Source organism: Falco cherrug, chromosome 5 (assembly GCF_023634085.1).
Source record: "Falco cherrug isolate bFalChe1 chromosome 5, bFalChe1.pri, whole genome shotgun sequence".
Classification (NCBI taxonomy): Eukaryota; Metazoa; Chordata; class Aves; order Falconiformes; family Falconidae; genus Falco; species Falco cherrug.
The window spans coordinates 68,832,465-68,852,094 of NC_073701.1; the positions used below are offsets into that span (position 1 = coordinate 68,832,465).

The 19,630-nt window shown below is 49.6% G+C and overlaps 1 protein-coding gene across 1 annotated transcript in view; it reads right to left on the reverse strand.

The window, feature by feature from the left end:
* The window catches only part of CCDC3 (coiled-coil domain containing 3), a 46,602-nt gene extending 30,454 nt beyond the window's left edge, over window positions 1–16,148 (reverse strand). Inside the window, exons 1-2 of the mRNA XM_055712613.1 lie at window positions 15,358–16,148; window positions 14,215–14,389 (exon numbers count right to left, since the gene is read on the reverse strand). Coding sequence (XP_055568588.1) covers window positions 14,215–14,389; window positions 15,358–15,770 — 588 coding nt within the window. The 5' untranslated portion in view covers window positions 15,771–16,148. The remainder of the gene's footprint in view (window positions 1–14,214; window positions 14,390–15,357) is intronic.
* Window positions 16,149–19,630: the final 3,482 nt, after the last annotated feature.

A 19,630-nucleotide genomic window follows, 5' to 3' on the forward strand; every position in this document is an offset into this window, starting at 1 on the left:
TCCAGAGGCATGGGGCCATATCGTCATCTGGCTCCTGAGATGTTGTGGCTGCTGCTGAGTGGAAACGAAGCTGCAAGCACATCTCACAAATCGCAGTATTCCTCTGATCGCTTGGGGGACCTTCTGATGTTGCAGCCTTGCCTTATCTCTGCCAGGGCTGTAGGAATACTCCGCATCCACGGGAACGCACCTCCTGCGAGGAGCCTTGGAGTGCAGTTTACACAGGGTTGAAGCCTGTATAAGACAGCAGGGCCACTGAAAGAAGAGCAGGTGGGGACGTACAGGCAGCCAGAGCAGAGGGAACCAAAGCAGAGCTTTGAACGTGGATCAGTGTTTGCCTGAATCGGTTTCACTCATGCTGGCTCAACACGTGCTCACACAGCTTTGGTGGAAGACTGTGAGGAACTGGCTTTTGGGCCTGCTGGAGAGAGCCCAGAGGAGGGCCATGACAATTCTCAGAGGGCTGGAATGCTTCTCCTGTGAGGACGGGCTGGGAGAGTTGGCATTACTCAGCCTGGAGAAGAGCCGGCTCCGGGGACACCTGAGGCCATTCAATACTTAAAGGGGACTTAGGAGAGAAAGGTGGAGAGAGACTTTTTACCAGGGCCTGTAGTGACAGGACAAGGGGCAACAGTTTTAAGCTGAAAGAGGGTAGGTTTAGGTTGGACATAGGGAAGAAATCATTTACGATGAGGGTGGCAAGGCACTGGCAGAGACTGCCCAGAGCAGCTGTGGGTGCCCCATCCCTGGGGGTGCTCAAGGCCAGGCTGGACGGGGCTGGGAGCAACCTGGGCTGGTGGAAGGTGTCCCTGCCCCCGGCAGTGGGGTTGGACTAGATAACCTTCAAAGGGCCCTTCCAACCCAAACCATTCTGTGGTTACCACCCATGGTAGAACTGCCAATGACACCCAGTTGGCCTTATCTCTGAACTTTCTGGGCCTGAGGGTGGAAAAAATAAAGAACTTGATTTTTATTCTATTAGTGGTTTCCCTTATTAGAAAAAGGCATGTTACACTAACTGAAAGCACATTTCTAAGACGCTGAATAAGAGAATACCACATTTGAACATCTGTTTGGTGCTGGTGACCTCCTAGGGCACGCAGAGCTGAACTTCTCCCTGAAAACACAAGGCAAGTCTTTAACAACCTCTATTCTGCTCTTGGAGTCTGAAATTGCTGGGAATCCTCATTTAGCCAGACTGATAACCTGCTTCCCCTCCCTTTGTCCATTGGCTGCCTGTGCCACTGCCCACTAGGACTACCTGCACCTTTCCAAGATCTGAAAAGAAAAAAAAAAAAGAAAAGAAAATTCCCTAGGATGTGTAGAGGAAGGGACAAGATACTGCCCCTAATAAATACTGAGAGCCAACATTAACACTGCATTAGCCACGTTCCCAGCTCAGTAGCTGTGGGGTTGAGACTGACCCTGGATGCCACCAATGTGTATGTTAATGTTTAAAAGTACTTGTGGGCTTAGGAGCAGGTTAGAGTACACAGCTCACCCTGAGCAAGTCTGAGATCTCTCCATTTCAAAACATAGGAAATGCTGTAAATACCATAGCAAATGCAATTACCAGAGTGTGATAAACACCACTTCGTTAGCAGGGACCACAGGAGGCTTCTCCCGTTTCAGATGTTTCTGACTATGAGCAGGAACTAGACGTCGGTCCTGAAGTCTGGACACAGAACAGGCAGGCAAATGCCTTGGGGTGCCTCCCATCTGGCCTTTCTCTGTGCTGGTGCTGTGATGGCACCAGTGTGCTCCTTCACATCCTCAACATCTGTAATGTGTTCCTGGATCAATGACCATTTGTAAGAAGCAGGATGCGTTCCGGTGGCTCCAGAGTGCCACTGACTTGGAAGCGCCAGGGCAGCTCCTGTCCGTATCACAGCTGCTTCTAGACGTGGGTTAAATATAGGAGGGATTTGTCACTGGATGTGGTTTTGAGCCGTTTTGATAGCAGTGGGAAAGATTTTAGCATAAAATATTATTTCCAAGACACATTTAATCTACAGTTCTGCACTTTTTGGAAAAGAACCAAGGATCACATTTGTTCCCCTGCCCTTTGAAACTAAGATTTAAGAAAACACAGGCTCAATTAGGATTTCAAGGGACAGATTGTGAAGTGGTCACTGAACTCAAACAAAATGTGCCTGGATTTAAAACATGTAAAAGGGCATAAACACAACCACCAATGGTAGTAACAACCGTTCCCTGAGGTCACCTTAAAACCGCTTGTTTGCTATCCACAGGCTTTTCCCAACATCAGTATTCGTGTCCAGCATGGCTGTAGTTGTCTGAAGGGCCCAGGGACCCTGCAAGCGATTTTTAGAAAAATTCACCTCCAAGTTGTCTTTTTGAATCAGCTGATAGAGGTGGGCTTTGGAGGCTATCTGGTACTCCTAGAGTTGCTCAGTGACAGCGTGGGGGATCTAAACCCTCTCCAGAGGCACCAAGTCACTGCTGTCACCATAGCCATCCAGTCTGAGGAACAAGAAGTGGACAGGGAGAGTGCTCTAAAACCCTATATAGTCCCTCCTAGAGCCATGTCATGACCTGTGTAATGGAGGCAGGCAGCAAAAGAAGAATGTCTCCTTCTGAGTAAGAGACCCACCACAATCTCCCAGCTTGACCCAAGCCTTGTAAACGATGGAGATTTCGTCACATCAGTTGGCAACACATTTTGGTGGATTATTTCCTCATTTCCTATTTCCATGGTTTTTTTTCATTTTCTCTCATTTACACCTGTTATTTTTTCTTAGTCTCTGCTTACAGATACCTCCCCAACAGAAATACTTAGAGACCAAGAAGCAGCTGCATATTTTCTTCCCACAGATAAGGCACATACACTGATTCTCACTTTAAGGCATCTTTTACAGACAACAAACAAACTCCTTCCCATCCATCTGAGACCTCAGAGCTCTTTTAAAGCATGGGCTGGCATCTGGCTGAGGTCCCCTCTGGTCCCTATGGCTAAGCCCCTTCTTCATTATCCCTCCTCTTCCACACCCCAAGATGATGCTTTTAAGGTAGAAAAGAGCTTTCCTGCCCTACAATGAAATGGAGCATTTCAAGTGAACGTGGCTGCTACATTCACACTGCAAAGGCTCTGAAACAGGACTTTTTTGCCCATGTAATGGAAGTGGGGACTTACAGCATCTGAATTTCTATTCCTGTCCTCAGCCAACATCAGTACAAACTGTTCCTCCACTTTGATTTCCCTTCCTTTCTCTCCCCAACTATCATCCAGTTAAGCAACTAACTGAATTTTTTCCACAATAACAAACTATAATCAAAACCATCTAGAAGAACATAATTGTGTTCAGACCCTGTCTAAAGGCTCTGGGAAGACAAAAAGCAAGCCAAACAAATGAACAGGCTCTGAAGTGCGTAAACAGTGAAGACAAAAGAAGGTGATAAACTCATTGCATTTTGAGGCAATGAAGAGGAAACTGTCACCATCTACCTGAAGAAGGAAGCCAGGCTTCATAGCACCAGCATGCTTTGGTTTGAATAAACAACCAAACTTCATGTTTGCTCATGTGTCACCTGTCTGAACATATCTCCTTACTCAAAGTACAGCACTGCCTGTGAAACAGGGCTGGAAGCCTCAGAGGAAGAATGGGAAGGGCACAGGATTCAGACAAATAATTTTAGAGCCAGAAAAAGTGTTCAGATAGTTGTTTCTAATCCCAGTGGGGATAAATCCTGGGTCAAAGAGAATTGTCTCCACTGGACTGGGATACAGAGCCTAACACACACCTGCCTCACTTTTACCACCTGCAGAACGGGAATATCTCTCCTGCTACCCCTGCACAGTGATGATGAGTCAGTTTGAGGACAACGGTATGCAAGTACTAGCTTGCATTTCAGTCCCACGTCTTGTCTCAATATAAAACACTGTACTGACATTCGCCCTTGCAGTAGCTAGTACTTCTGCTGGTTCCCCTCTGATTTAGGAAATGCAAAAATACTGCAGAACAAGTCCATTAAGTGCTTTCAGATCTCAGGAAATAGGTTTTTTGCTTTCTTGCTCTTAAGTTTTTTGGGCAGAAATTCAGACCTGGTTTTCTGGCTGTATTATTTCCCCTTCACATTATATAGTGTCATGGAAACTTGCTTGTCCCTCAGTATATTTTTCCCTATCGTCATTCATTTTACAGATATCTGGGCTAACACTTGTACCATATTCTTAAAAAAGACCCTACAAATTGGGGCAGCAAAAGGAGGTAGTCACTGCACCAACTGCCAGAGGCACTTGCAATGATTTGAGCAGCAACCAGCTGCAATTGGTCACACCAAAACTGTACACTCACAGTCCCTTGAAACCGACTGCTCCGGTTTGTCACTTCATATTAGCTGCTGCAAGGGGCTGTGTGCTTCCAGGGCTGGCAATGAAGCCAAGCCTGGCACTGCGTGGCTGCTCCTGGCCAAGCGCAATGGGGCAAGGACACTTCTCCAGGGGAATTTGAATAGGCATTTGGCTGGTGGAGGCAGGATGGGCTTTACGAGGCTCTGTCTGCAGCTTCCATTAGGCATTATAACCACTGCTGCCTCGCAGCCAACTTGGCTTGCCATTTTTGAAAATAACCATCAAACTGCACAGGCTGTGAAAAACTATGTCCCAAATTGAAAGATCTCATCTCCCTTCAAGCTGCAATGGCTGATCTGGTTACAGACAGCATTACAGGTGTCCCACCTGCCAGCTGCCAACTGGCTTTTGGTGGCTGTTGATTTTAATAAACCTTTTGCTCCATCTTTTTCTGTATCTATCTCTCAGGTGGGTCAGGAGAGAGAGAAGTAGAACGGAAAGACTCTTCCCTGGATTCAGGGTCAACCGGGGCCAGCAACTAGACCAAAGTCCGGATCTGCCCACAGTGCCTGTAGGAGCAGTGTGTGCATCAGGGACAGATGCTGGCCTAGGACTGACTGCTGGTCCACATGAATCATCCTTCCCAACTGCTGACCAACACAAAGCATGGATTTGCACACACAAAAACACCTAACACATCTACAGACTCACCGATTTACAGAGGAGTTTGGTGGCTGCCATAATTGGGCTGAACAACACAGCATATGGGACCTCCCTCATTCATTTTGGCTGCTCTTAACCCAGAAAACTTGCCTGAGACTCACTCTGAATGTATTCCCCAAACCAGCTGTTCCAAACCAAGTAGGTGAAGAGTCAGGTGCACCCAGCTCAGATGTTTCCTTCCCCCTCCTGTTCCCAACCCAGTCAAAAGCACAGAAATAGTCCCAGTGGGCTGCTGCGAGCGGAATCGCAGGAGTCATATATGAGCATGTTCCAGTAGCTCTTACTACATCAGTACCTCCACTCTCTAAGGTTGAAAAATCATGCGACAAGTATGAATAATAAGCATGACTGGATCAAGAAACACCCATGACCTGCTTCTTCGGACTGCACATTTTGTTTTGCCTTGGGTTATTAAAATAATATGTACATCTTACAAGAACACCAGCCTTAACTCTTCTACTTGGAGGCCAGGTCCCAGGTACCCAGAGGAGCACCTTGAGTATGGGAGCCTGTGTTAAGGAAGGTGATTTGGCTGTGGGTGCAAGTGCTTTCAAGCATATGTTGCCCTGCACCACTTCATTTCCCAGCTCCAGTAACTTCCCAGGTCCCCACCAGCTGCCTCCCCTGGCCAGACAGTGCTTCCGTCCTTCACAGTCTATGTGTGGTAGGATGTCCTCTCTAATCTTCCCACACTGGGGAGGCCCTGAACAGGAGGGCGGGGGAGAAAAGCAGAGGAATCACCAAATCACTCACACACATGGAAAGAGACAAGGGACAGAAGTCAGCCTCCTCGTGTCTTCTTGTTGCTACTTTTCCCATGGCAGTGTCATTTCCAGAGGGTATGGATGACAGGTCCACCTCTCATTACAGTGCTGCAATTCCCAGCCCACCTTCACATGTGGATGCTCGGGAGGGCAGCCTCAAACTTTCCACTGCCCTGCTCCCCAGAGGGAGGTATCTCCCACTTCAGCCACTTCTGTGCTAACACAGAGGGAATGTGACCAGCTTAGTGAAAGTCCCATCCTACCTACCCTGAGACAACAGCAGCAACATCCTACCTGTGCTGTGCCCTACAGAGTTAGCCCCAGCCAGGAAGCTGCATCTTTCCAGCGTGACTGGGAAACATAGTACCTTGGCCGTTGGCTAAGAGTCAGCAGTCAGGGGCTTCCAAAAAAAATCTTTTTCCATCTAAGAAAGCACTGTGGCACGATTTGTGCTTGGCAGCACCACCACAAGTCTTTCAACCACCTCTGGGCTGAAAACCCCAAGGGTACAGCACCCCTCCAGGCACCCTTGGATTTGAAACACAGGAAGGAAAATGGGGTTCCTTCAGCCCCCTCTTTGTCTCAACATGCAGAGCTCAGCTCACGCCAACTGCCTGTGTGGCCACTAGCATTTTTCTACCTCTGTGACGGTGGAAGAAGCCAGACAGACAGCTGAAAAGGTGTCCTGGGGCTGGAGTCAAATGCCTGCTTGCCACCAAGTTCATGTACACCAGCAGATAGCCTCGTACCACAAAATCCAGAAGATTTGGTGCATTTGGCAGAACTTTAAAGCGTGGCTCTGGATAATTAAAAGCAGCTTGGAGCCATGTGGGTCTTCATTAAGTTCCAGTTCCTGGAAGGATCACTGTTTCACCCTTCAGAGGAGGCAGATATGTATATACATGCACATACCCATGGCTCTCTAGGCATTACCTCGCTCAGAGGGCTGGAAACTGGATATTTTTAAGGATATCATGTACTTGGATGTGTCTGAGACATAGCCAGAGAGGTGTGCTCTGGAGTAATCTGCACTGCTTGATAGGGAGCAGGTCAGTCCAGACTCATTGACCAGGAACTGTGACAGCAATTTGGGACTCCCCTCATCTCATCCTGCACCCATGATGGTACCAGGAGGGTGCTAAGTGGCAGCTTCACCTCAGCAGCAACCCACTGATCATGGCTGCCAGTGGGGATGAGAGTTCACATGGGTGGGAAAAAGCTCCTTACTCAACCCCAAAATTCAGGCTGTTCACAACCAATATCAAGTTCAAGGCTCCCATGCTGCCTCAGGCCATCCCTCCTGCATTGTGCATGGCAGCCAGCCAGCCTGCCTCCCAATACAGAAACTGGGTGCCTCTAAAAGACACCCCAAGAACAAAGAAATTTCCCCATTTTTCTCCTGGGGAGTGCTCAGAACACCTTCTGGGTGCTATAAATATGATAAAGACCATATGCAATGCAAACATCCTGTGGATAATAAGACTGTTGTGTACTCCTTTGTGATCTTTATTCTGTATTTTAGCAGCCTGTGTGGCATGTGGAAAGACAGAAAGGGAGATGCCAATCAGACCTCTAAGATTCCCCTACCACAGCCTGGGTGGGAAGTCTTGGAAATAAGTCAATGCCATTTCTATGCCAAAAGACTCTCGGGGATGTTACCCGAACATATCAACTCTCTCGTGGTCTCCTGTCATCCCAGACACTTGTCAGCAGTTCTCCATTTCATCTAATATTGATTACATGTATTCAAATTAAACACAGATCGTAGGGAGGGGGTACGCTCTGGGTGGGTTTCTGGGACGAAAACAAAAGTGCTGTAAATTACTATTACAACAACCCAGAAGTGAAGTACGCTTTCTACGATGCTATTGGGCTAATGGAGCAACAACTATACTAACAAATGGCCGGGCAAGAAACTGAATGTAAAACAAGATCTTTCAAACCTCTAAATATTGGACCTTACTCTCATCTATTTCAAGGTCTTTTTGCCCTGCCCTTGCCACATAGCTCTGTTTTGAACTGAGAATATTTTCTGTTTCCCTAGTGGCTTAAGACCAGAGAAGGGAAGATCCTTTATGTGGCTCATCCCACAAGCAAACACAAAAGACCAGTACATGGGAATTAAAGAAAACTGTCTTAAGCCAGGCTGCTGCCTGCTCTTTTCCAGACCAGTCCTTTCCCTAAAACTGCTGGGTCTGGACTCCACAACAAGCATTTTCCAGTTCTGTGATTCGTCTCCCAGTACTTGGAGCAGAGAGGGAACTCCTCAAGCGCAGAAGTTCTTAACTGTTAAAAGAGAAAATCCAAATTGCTTTGTCACTCTATCTCAGTGGATACCATGGATGAAATTTCAGCTGCAATCCATTACAGTTATCAGCTTTTTTTTTTTTTTTTTTTTTCTTCAGTGGCCAGGCTTTGCATGATTCACACAGCGGAGTCACCTTCTGCATCACCAATGTCCGTCCTGCCACTGCAGGAAGAGCTCTGGTCCCTGCATCCAAGGCAGCTCAGGCCCTTACCAGAGATGCCACAGGGATCTCTCCAGCAGGTGTCTAGCCATGCTACTATTTAATCACTGTCTAGACTCAAAATCAGGGTGGTTAGAAAAATTTTGGGGACTTTCCCAACTTTCCTTCTTCTTTTCCCCTCTCCAGGGGCATGTTGCCTGGGGAGATGGATCAAAACAGGCCCCCACAGCAAACACCACATGCGCAAGCCCTTCTCTGGTAGCCCAAAGAGCTTTTGTGTAAGTGGCTATTTCTCTGTGATTTCAGCCCTCGTGGTCCTACAAAGTGCTACTGAATGAGACCTGTCACCATCCACCCAGGTGGAGAGCATCAGGGAAGAGACAGGCTGGGACCATTGCTGAACAAAAGTGCTGCTGCCCATAGATGGGTTCAGGGAATGACCCGACCGAGTGGCTCCCAGTTCATGCACACAGGTGCTGGTAAAATACAAAGAGTTCTGAAGCTATTTTCTCTACTTCTGCAGAGGAAGAATGACATTTAATTAATTTTTGCTTCGCATAATAATGGCAAGGCCATTTATGCAATTACTTTGCTTTTCTAACACGGTTCCCTTTTCAGCTGTTCCAAAGTGTTCCAATTGCAAGTGTCCTAATCAGGCCGTCAGGTTGTTACAGCAGCCAAAGTGCCACCAGAGAAGAGGACCCAGGCCCAAAGATGCTAAGCAGATATTTGTAGACTGCCCTGCTAACCCACTAATTACCTTGCTTTTTATTTGGGACACTGACTACTCTCATAAAAGCTTTATTACCACCCAGATAAATCTCTGGAGATGAAGGCAAGTTCATTCATCTAAACCAATTGAAGTAACAGCGTGGCTGAGAGCAGAAACAATGCAGGGAGAGAGGCTTAATAAAATATAATGTCCCCCCGCAATCTCACCAAGCTTAATTGAAGTTATTGGACTCTTTAATTTCCGCGGACTTTATCGCAATGCTAGTGCTCTCACAGTTGCTCACAACCGGTTTGACATGCTGCTGTTATTCTCTTGTTATGAAGCAGATGGGGTCATTTTACAGCTCTCCCATGTGAATAAAAAGGGAGGCAGAAAGACCATGTTTCCCTATCAACCTGTTAACAAAACCAGGAGTTAAAGCCTCTCTGAATAACAAATAACTACAAGCGCTGTTAGACACTTCTATTGACCTTATTATCACCAGACCTCAAGTCTCTTTGGCTTAATCCCTCGTGTGCAGACAAGGCAACAAGGACTTCTTTACCAGATTGTACAACCCTGCAGAAGGCCAAGTCAGGAAGAGAAATTACAACCTCTGGATTTCCACTAAAATGGTAAAACTCTGCAGGGGGGCAAGACTTCAGCCCCAACCCACTGTGTCACCCCCAGGCCTAGCAGCAGGCACTGTGAGAGGGGGAAACCGCACAGATGATTCCCACCTCCCAGCTTGAGCAAGCAGAAATCAACCCCCTCCGTGTAGAAAAGTGTCATTTCTCACTTAGCCATAAGAAAAATTTGTTGTGAGAAAGAGGCATTGGCACATATGGATGCTCTCCAGGCCTTCAAGACTTTCCCATTCCCCCTCTCCATCCCTGCAGGAGGATGCTGGCTGCACCACTGAGTGTCATCCCTATTTCCCAAAAAAAAGTCTGACCCTTTGGACTCCTTTTGAGCAAGAAAATGTTGCAAGACTGCTCCCTAAAAGTATCAGTAATGAAACACCAGCACCACGGGCTGCACCAGAGAAGAACTGGGTGGCACTCAGGGGTTTGTGAGCAATTTTAGGGGCACTGAGGGAAGCAGGAGGTAAAGGAAAAGGGATGCCTGGGGAGGCTTCCTGAGGCAAGGGTGACCCAAAGGCTGCACACTGGCCGGCACGGGGCAGCCTAGCATGCCTGCATAGGAAGCTGTCAGACTTCACAAACTCTTTGATACATCTGCAGGTCTTCTCTCAGGGTCGACATGAGATGTTGGTAAAAACATGGAGCTTTTAAGAAATTTAGTTAGGTTTTGATTACATCTTAATTGATCCTTTCTTTAAAAAAAAAGCACCTTATTAAAAGAAACTGCTGTGACTCCAAGATTCCTTAGACAGTGAATACTGCATTTCCCCCAGGGGCAGAAGGTGGGAAGAATTGACTAAAACTGTAATTCCAAAAGGGAAAAAAGGAGTGTTCCTGTGTTATTATCTCCACCAACATCAGCTCTGGGACTGGGCCAAACCTGGGACCCAGATATCTGCAACATGCTACAAGAAGGGTCCCCTCGCTCTGCAAAAAGTTGCAGTGACTCATTACAAGCCCAGCTCCAACCCCAAGCCTGGTGGGAACTCACAGCTTTAGCAACAACCTTGTGGAAACCACTGCGACAGCAAGCCCGGGTAAAGCAGGAGGTCTGCAAACACCACTAAGGGGCTGTAAGAAAAGTCAAGACAAAGTCCAATTAATTACTGTTCTGCAAATGTGGAAGGCAAAATGCAAGTGCCGAAAGAAAAAACAGCCGGAGCTACCATTGCTCTCCAGAGTGGCCAGAACAAGCACCTGAATGAATTTATGAGACTGTGGAGTTATTGGAAAACTATGGAAAGCAGCACCTGGCCCTCAGCCCAGACTACAAGGGGCTTAAAAAACACAGCTGGAATTAAGCTTCCAGTGACAGCAGCAAGCCCAGGATGGGGAATGTATTATCCTCAACAAGATGTGGATCTGGCCTCCTTTTACCATGTGCCATGAGCTTCCTAAAAATTAAAAGGGTTTTCCTGCAATGGAAAAGGCAGGTGGCACATCCCTGTCCATTGAGAAGCTCCTGCACATCTCTTGCCTCTCTTTTGCATCATCAGGCACATTTGCTGGGAAAAGGAGCTGTCAGGGTTTTCCTTGTTTCACCCATTGGGACAGCCCAAACAAGGCTGCCTGCACACAAGGCATTACAGAGAGAAGAGGACAAGCAGGACAGCATGCCAGCGATCATCTTTGGGTCCCCGACCCCACGGCTGGCTCGGGCACACCCTTGAGAAGGGACCTCTTTCTTGGAGTGGCATGAGGTGAGGCAAATGATGTTCACGTCTCATGAGGGTCTCTCACCTTCTGGCTGAGCACCCCAGAGCTAACAAACACGAATCATTCATAGCAACTGCACATGCTTCCAGCGCTGAATTCTCCCTTAAAATGTCTGCCCCAGAAACATATAAAAAAGTAGGGCACAGGGCCACAAGCAAATACAGGGATTCAAAAAGTCTTCTGGAGTACAGGATCCAGCTGTAAACAGATTTCATCATCCCTTTATTCCAAACCTACCTGTGCATGCTGCTTTTAGACACAGCTCCTTTTTAAGATGTCCCTGCACACAGCTGTCCCAAGACCCAAAGGCAGGACCTTACCTGCTAACTAACCCAGCTGCCTTCTGCTCTGAGGCTCTCAGCGCGTTCATCTCTTGCCTCTGACTGCCCACAATGTCCATGATGGACTTACCTAGTAATTTTTGTCAGTACGCAGCAGCTAGTGAGACCTGTGACTCCTTGCTGCACTGTGAGCCTCATCAGGAGACCTTTCTCCCTCTAAGCTCTCCACAACTTCACACTGTCTCAGAAGCCCCCCTTGGATGTCCCGAGGCTTCCAAAGAGCCTCTTTTCCAAAAAGCTTCAAGAACAATGCTCCAAGTAAGGCTTGCTTTCTGTGCCATGAAGCCAGCATACACCAGAGGTTTTGGCTCTGGAGCCAGCACAGGGCAGCTTGGCAAGTGCATTTGGAAATGGAAATTGTTAAGTCTGTGATGGGATACAAGCAGACACAGTGGCAATTGGGAAAGTCACCAGTGCATGTAACAAGGCGAAGAAAGGAGCAAAACACTAGAGAGCTGCACCCTGGACATGGGCAGCTACACTGGGAAGAGCTGGGGAACAAGTTCCTAATACCATGGCAGCCAGAAATGCCATCCCCTTCCCAGGCTGGGGTATGCAGGTGCTGGGAGCCCGTGCTCGGCTGGGCAAACACAGATGCAGGCGCTGAACGGGAGCACAGTCAGCCCCAGCTATTTTTAACTGGTGCAGAGGAAGCTTTTACTTTTCATTATGAAGGGGAGGCAAAGTGTCCGTCCATTGTGCTGAATTTATTCACTCAACGGGTGGGTGTTGAAGTATGTAAAGCCCCCAGCTCCGGTCTGTGCAACCAGCAGCTCTAATATCCCCCTAGTCTGCTCACAGCTGTGCAGGGTCAAAGAGCACAGCAGCTGAAACGCACTTTTGATACATATACTTTTGGTTGCCTCAACTTACCCTGGGGGTTTCTGCCTTGTAATTTCCATTAAAGCTAACTGGCAAGATTCACTGCTGGCATAAGCAAGCACCAATCCATCAAGATCCCCTACCTTTAGGTCAGCACAGCTAAATAAACAGTATGGAGGTATCACAAGCAGAGACTGGGAGCTGGAGCTGGTGGTCCCCCAACACCACTTTGCTCCCCCAGAGAAAAATCTGTGGGTTTGGCAGCAGCAGTGTCTTTACTTGCCAAATACATTGCTTGGGGCAGAGGAGAGCCTGCGGGCTGGCAGGGAGGAGGCAGGGCTGGGACTGGGGCTCTCCGCCTCCCCCTTCTTGCCCAGCCAGGGTTACAGCTCTGTGATCTAATTGTAAGGTGATTCATTTTCTCTTCAACATCAATTCCTGCTGCTGTCCCCAAATCTATATTTCAACATGACTGTTCCCCACTCACTCCCCAAAATACCAGCAGTGAGAAAACACTCTCTCACGGGACATCCCAAGGATCATCCCAAGGAGTAGGGCTGTGTCCCTGGCCAGACAGCCATGCAGCAGTACAAACTTGGTATGCTGGCTATCAGCCAGCTGGTGAAGGGAAAGGGCTCAGCTGGCTACAGAGCTCCCTCCATCCATCTCCCAAACAAGTCACTAGTGCATTTCCTGCCATATGTAAACATTGTCCTTTGGATCAGTCCACAGAAAACAAGCGATGACACATGTCCTGTCCATCCTGAGCTAAAGAGACGCCTAAAATATTCTTGGCTACCAGTAGAAACCACCAGGCTGACAAAACAAGGTCTGGCACTAAAACAGCTCTCCAAGTTCCACTTATGTAAATGTAGATGCACATCCAGACTATGCACACACAAAACTACAGGTTGCTCCTCCCTGCCAAGGAAGTATTTATTAAAATCCTGTATTTCTTACACACGCTACAGTCCCATAAAGGGGCTCAGAAGCCACTAACAACAGGCATCGCTGGACTTTTCATACTAAAAATGTACTTTCTTAAGGGAGGATCGCCTAGAGGGTGAACTATTTGCTGTGGCCCCCCTTGAGAGGAGAAAGAGGCATTTCATTTAGCTTGTTCAGAAGTAAGTGCCAGCATCGCTCAGACGAACCATGCCCTCATCACTCAGGCGAAACGTGCCCTCAAGAATCTATTTTTCCCCAGCTGCTACAAAGACAGCTTAGGGCGGTTCGTTCAGGAGATGTTTATGCTGTTATGTGGAGCGAGGCAAAAGTAATCCCTCACAGTCTGTCATGGTCCAGGCGCTGCTCTCACTACATGAGATGAACACAGAAGCACAAAAGCAAAGATCTGCTTCTGAACACTTCAGCTGAAGTTAAAAGTACGGGGTCTAGAGACAGCAAACCCAAGCACGACCTGGGTGGAGCAGAACAGGGTCACCAGCAATACTGGTTTCCAATCTATTGCTCATCAACAGGTTGATAGCGAGCTTTACTTGGGTCCACAGAAAGCTAAGGAGCTACCACAGAGGTCAGCTTTGGAAACAGAGTTTAACATCGTCCCACCAGTGTGTTACTTTGCCCGTGACACCGCAAAAGGGCCAGGAAAATCAGGGACCTGCTGCTCTGCATTCATAGACATATGTTTGCAAAAGCCATGGATGTGCCCGCTTCGAAAACAAGCACTGGAGAGCAAACAAAAACCTTACCCGGTTGTCCTCTTGAATCTCCCAGTCAGTGGAGAAGCTCAACACATGCTGTGCCTGCGAGCAGTTAGAAAACTGGAAAAGGCTGGCAAACATCCTTCTGTTTTCCTGAGTGTCCGGGAAAATCGCCTCCTGGAAGTTGACTCCATGCGGCAGGAGGATGTAGTTCTCATCCATTCTGAAACGCAAAGGGTGTGGGCAGCCTGCTGTGAGGCTGGACAGCAGGAGTCACCTCCCATACTTCAGCTGGCCTCACCCAGTGCCACCGAGGTCACACGGACAGGCTTTTAGCTCACCTGGCTCAGCTCTCCTGGCACTTTGTTGCCAAGATGGCAATTTCCACCATGGAGGACTGGACCAGGCAGCAGCAGTAAGGACCTAATGGGCTTTTGCCACCCTGCAGACACCAAGGAACCCCCACGAATCAAGCAAATTACATTTTGGCCCATGGTTCCTACTGAATTTGCACCGCTTTGCCCTTGATCCCAGAGTTCTCCTTTGAACAGTCAATGTAACTTCTGTAACACGTGTTCAAGGACCTTGCTACCAACCAAGCGCTGGGCGCCATCCATCCCCGTTTGCTTGTGCACCCAGTGTAAGGACACACCGAGCATTTCAAAACAAGCCGCTCAGCAGTATTTCACAAACCCTCTTGGACTGAAAGGTCGCGGCGATGGCTCTGCTCCCACAGCGGGTTTATTTTCTTGTTCTTTCGATGAGCCCAAAGTCAGGATTTGACTGGGAGAGCACCGAGAAAGCTGTCGGGGGACGGGTTTGGAACCCCCCCGGCACACCGGGCGGGCAGGCACCGGCCTCCCCTCCCCCCCTGCCCTGACCCCCGGCCGCGGGAGCAGCAGCAGCAGCACCCAGGGGCTGCCCCACAGCCGCTCCCTGCGTATCCGCTGCCCTGCAGTGTTGGAATATTATGGGTTTAGGGGCTGGGGGATGGCGGGGGGGTGTGTGTGTGTGTGTGCATTTTTTTTCCCCCGATGAAACCGTGGGCGAAGGCGCAGCAGGGAGCGCGGAGCGAACCCTCCCGGGCAGAAGGTGCCCGCGGAGATGCCCCCGCCAGCGGAGATGCGCTGGTACCGGGATGCCGACCCGCCCCCCGCCCCGGGCCACCCCCCCACCCGCCCCGGGACTCACCGGAGGAAGAAGAAATACGCGTAGCCCTGCATGACGGTGTGCGAGTGGCAGGAGAAGTACCCGAGGCCGGTGAGGTTGAGGCGGGAGCCGGCGGGCACCTCCAGCATGCTGCCCCACGCCTGGTCGCACAGCAGCTCGATCTCGGCCGAATAAAAGAGCCCCCCCGCCCCCTGCGGGGGTCCGGCGGGGGGGCCCCTCTGCCAGGGCAGGTAGTTGTAGGCGCCGTAGGGGTCGGGGTGCAGCGCCAGCACCCGCGCGTAGACGATGATAGCGGCCAGCTCGGCTCGGCAGCCCTCGCTGAGCGGCCGCCACTCGGCCGGCAGCTGGCAGCCCCCCCCGGCTCCCGCCCGCGCCCCCAGCCCCAGCCCCAGCCCCAGCACCAGCAGCGGCAACAGCCGCGGAGGGGGCGGCATCGCGGGCGGCTCCGCGGCCGGGGGTGGGGGGGCGGGGGGTTGGGGGCGGCTGGAGCGGCGGGGGGGGGCGGTGCGGAGCCGCTGCGGGCTGCCCCGGAGGCTGCGGGGGGGTGGGGGTGGGGGGTGAGGTGCAAAAGGGCCGGGGTGGAGAAAGCAGGGGAGCAGCTAGGCGGAGATGCGAAGGGGCAGGGAGGCGAGAGGGCGGGGGTGCAAAGGGGTTGGGGCGGGAGGGGGGGCTGTGCCAGGAGGCAGATGCGCAAAGGGCTGAGATCCGGGCAGGCAGGGGCAAAACGGGCCGAGGGGCAGGGGGTGTGCAGGGGCAGAGCTGCGAAGCGCAGAGATGCGAAGGGGAGGGATGGGAAAAGACGGAGATGTGAAGGGGGCAGAGAGGCAAAGGGGAGGGATGTAAATGAGAGAGGTGCAAAGGGGGAGGTGAAAAGGGAGGGATGCAAAGGGGAGGGATGCAAAGGCAGAGTTGCAAAGAGGAGGAATGCAAAGGGGAGAGGTGGACAGGACAGAGAGTGGGGAGAGATGTAAAAGAGCAGAGATGCGAAGGGCCAGCACGCCCCGGAGGGGGGCAGCTCTGCCAGGCGTCCCCTGGCCGCGGGTGGGCACTGGCGGCACCCAGGGCTTCGGGAGGCGAAGGGGGGGCTCCCAGGGTGCTGGAAGTGCAAGGGTCCCGGTGGAGCAAGGGGCTGTGCACAGCTCCTGCTGTGGAAGCGGAGCCTAGGAAACTGAAGGGGGGGGGGGGGGGGGGGGGAAGGTTGTAACCCTGCTCACCTACTTCTCCCACTTCAAATGAGTATGGGCAAAAATTTGTGAGTGGAAGAGAGCAGCTCTTCCCAGCATCCTGCAACCGTTTTTCAAAATGCTTCTGGGAGCAAGCTAAAAAAGAAAAGTCAGGTCTTGATACATTTTCGCTTTCCACTGTTTCCTCCTAGAACTGGCCGAGGCAGCTTCGGGCTGCTCCAGCTTTTTGGCAGATGGCTCAGACACCGACCCTCTCCCTGCATACAAACTACTGTGGAGCTTCTCCCGAGGACCCCTGGGGGCCCCGCACCACTCGCAGCCTGAAATAGCCCCCTTCTATTTCAGTATTCTCCTTTTCCCACATCTGATCTCACTGGGGGTAATAGTCAGGAATGGGCATGGGATGCTTAAAAATTTCTGCTAGAATATGGATATGGTGGAGACATGGTCCCGGCTAAATCTCTCCCTAGCTGTGATGACTACTGAAAGTTTGACAGCATGTCCTGGCTGGTTCCCTTAGTCTCATCCTCTGTCTGTCTGTCTGTCTCAATCTGCCTCTCTGGTCCTCTGCAAGGACAAGGAGCTCTTGGGAGCAGAAGGTGCCTTTTTGCTCCGTGTTCGTGATGTGCCCCCCATAAGGTGGGAGAAGGGGGGGGGAGGAGCAGCTCATGGATGACTGGTGTTTGAAATAATGTGCAAAATAATGAATTGTCAGTTAAATAATGCTGAGCCAACTTCACAACAGTGAGACAAGACTTCTTCTGTGACAAGTGTCTCCCTCTGGAATAGTTTCATCAGGCTCAGCTGTGTGCTGAAGAGTTTAACAGCAGTAATATTCATATTTCATGATGGCATGGTCCTACAATGTATTTCATCATAACTTTATGCAAGAACAGCAAAGCTGGCTCTTGCTAAAACAGAAACAGATTTTTATTTTTTTCCTAACAAAAATTCCAGAATGACAGATAAAGCTTTTCTAAATTTTTTATAATCTGTTTCTTGAAGATCAACAAATTGCTTGCAAATTTCAGATAAAAAAAAGCTTAAAAGACAATCCTGAAAAGAATTTTTTGAAGAAAATATGCTCAGGAAATCCCAACAGACCAACAAGCTCGATGCTTTTTTAATGTTAACCATCGGAAAAACTGCTTTTGCTTTGGAAACTGAAGGGACTAAACTGTGGTAGAGAAGGTTTCAGAGCCTTATTCAGTAGGGTTTAGATACATAAATAAGAACTAAGGAGAAAAACAAAGAATTGAGGCTGATGTTGACTTCAGACAAAGCTGGGACAGTCCTGGAGTTGTGCTATCCAGCATACATGGAGGCCTCAGTACCAACTGCAGTTTTCTGCTGAGAAGTGGTGCTTCGAGATGTTGGCAAAGACACGAGGGTCATGTGAAGAAAGAGAGAAACACTGCAAGTGATGGGAGAGACATTCAGCCCACACAAGGTGGTCTCTCTAAGCATTATGACTGGTGTCAGAGCCTGGTGGCTTCAGCAACACGAACCTCGTGTTGGTTGTGGACAGTAACATACAGGTGTGCTGCTGCTGAGGAGGGAGCCCCAGGAAGCTGATGAGACATTTGTAACCATAGGTTGGCTGCTTTTGTCCTGGGAACCAAATTCCTAGCCTGTGTGAAACACAACTGCTATTTCTTCTGTGTAGAAATACATGACTGATATCTTCTGGGTAGAAGAGCCTCATATTTAAGCTCCACCTCTGTTTATTGTGTGTTGCAAGTGAATTATGGTCAAATGTCCTCAAACCACTTCAGCAATGCCTCATCTAAGCTGTGATCTGTTCTGCTATTCCTCACATTTCAGTTAGCCACCACATAACAACTGGAAAGGAGGACAGGGTGAGAAAGGGAGTGACATGGGGAGCTCACACCCAAAATATGGATGTGTCTTTTCTTAATGCTGCCATTAATAGTGCAAATTAAACTGCTTATATCTCACCAGAGTCTTTCAACCAGTGAGCCATCTCAGAAAACACAACAGTGTTTTCTGGCGTAGGCTGGTGCTGGCTGATGCTCTCCAATTCACTTTTTGGTGGTGATTACCAGAGTGGGGAAGCAAGTAATTGATGTTCTGTGGAATTTCTCTATCATTCTGCAGAGTGGTTTTGTTGGCATTTTGAGGATACAACAGGAATCCATGGAGCTGACTTCAGAGCAGAATGAGCTGAAAGGAGGCCAAGGCCATGACTCTGGAGCAGACACAGTAGGTATGCAAGTCTGCACATAAAAATACCTCTCACTTGGAAGTGCCCGATTTCCTTGTTCTCTTCCATTTATGTTTGCTGGTGCTGTGCCCAGTGTCGTTGTGAGGGCTTGGGGTGGCTCATCTTCTCCCACGACCTCTGTGTGACACCCCAGCTGAGACCTTGTCCTGTCAGGAGGCTTTCTGGAGATTCATGGAATCACAGAAGCATTCAGATTGGAACTTTGAGATCAAGTCCAGCCATTACCCCAGCACTGCCAAGCCCACCACTAAACCATGTCCCTAAGTGCAACATCTACACATTTTTTAAACACCTCCAGGGATGGTGACCCCACCACCTCCCCGGGCAGCCTGTTCCAATGCTTCACCACCCTTTCCATGAAAAAATTTTTCTTAATATCCAACCTAAACCTCCCCCGGCACAACGTGAGGCCAATTCCCCGTGTCCTGGTCCTTGTTCCCTGGGAGCAGAGACCGACCCCCCCTGCCTACAGCCCCTGCCAGGCAGCTGTAGGGAGCCATCAGGTGCCCCTGAGCCCTCCCACCTCCAGGTTGAATCCCCTGAGCCCTCCCACCTCCAGGTTGAATCCCCCAGCTCCCTCAGCTGCTCCTCAAAAGACTTGGGCTCCAGCCCCTTCCCCAGCTTCGTTGCCCTAATCATCAGTGTGTAACCTTTCCTTTAGGCTTTCTTGCCTAATCCATCAGTGTGTAACCTTTCCTACTCATCCCGACAAGCTGGTCCCTTGGGCTGTCTGAAATCTGAGTTCATTATCAACTTTCAGATCAGTATTTTAGTAAAGAATTAGAACCATCTATATTCAGATCACAGTGATTAACATGATTTGGCTCTTGAATTTCTCTCCACAGAAGCACCATCAATTTTCTTC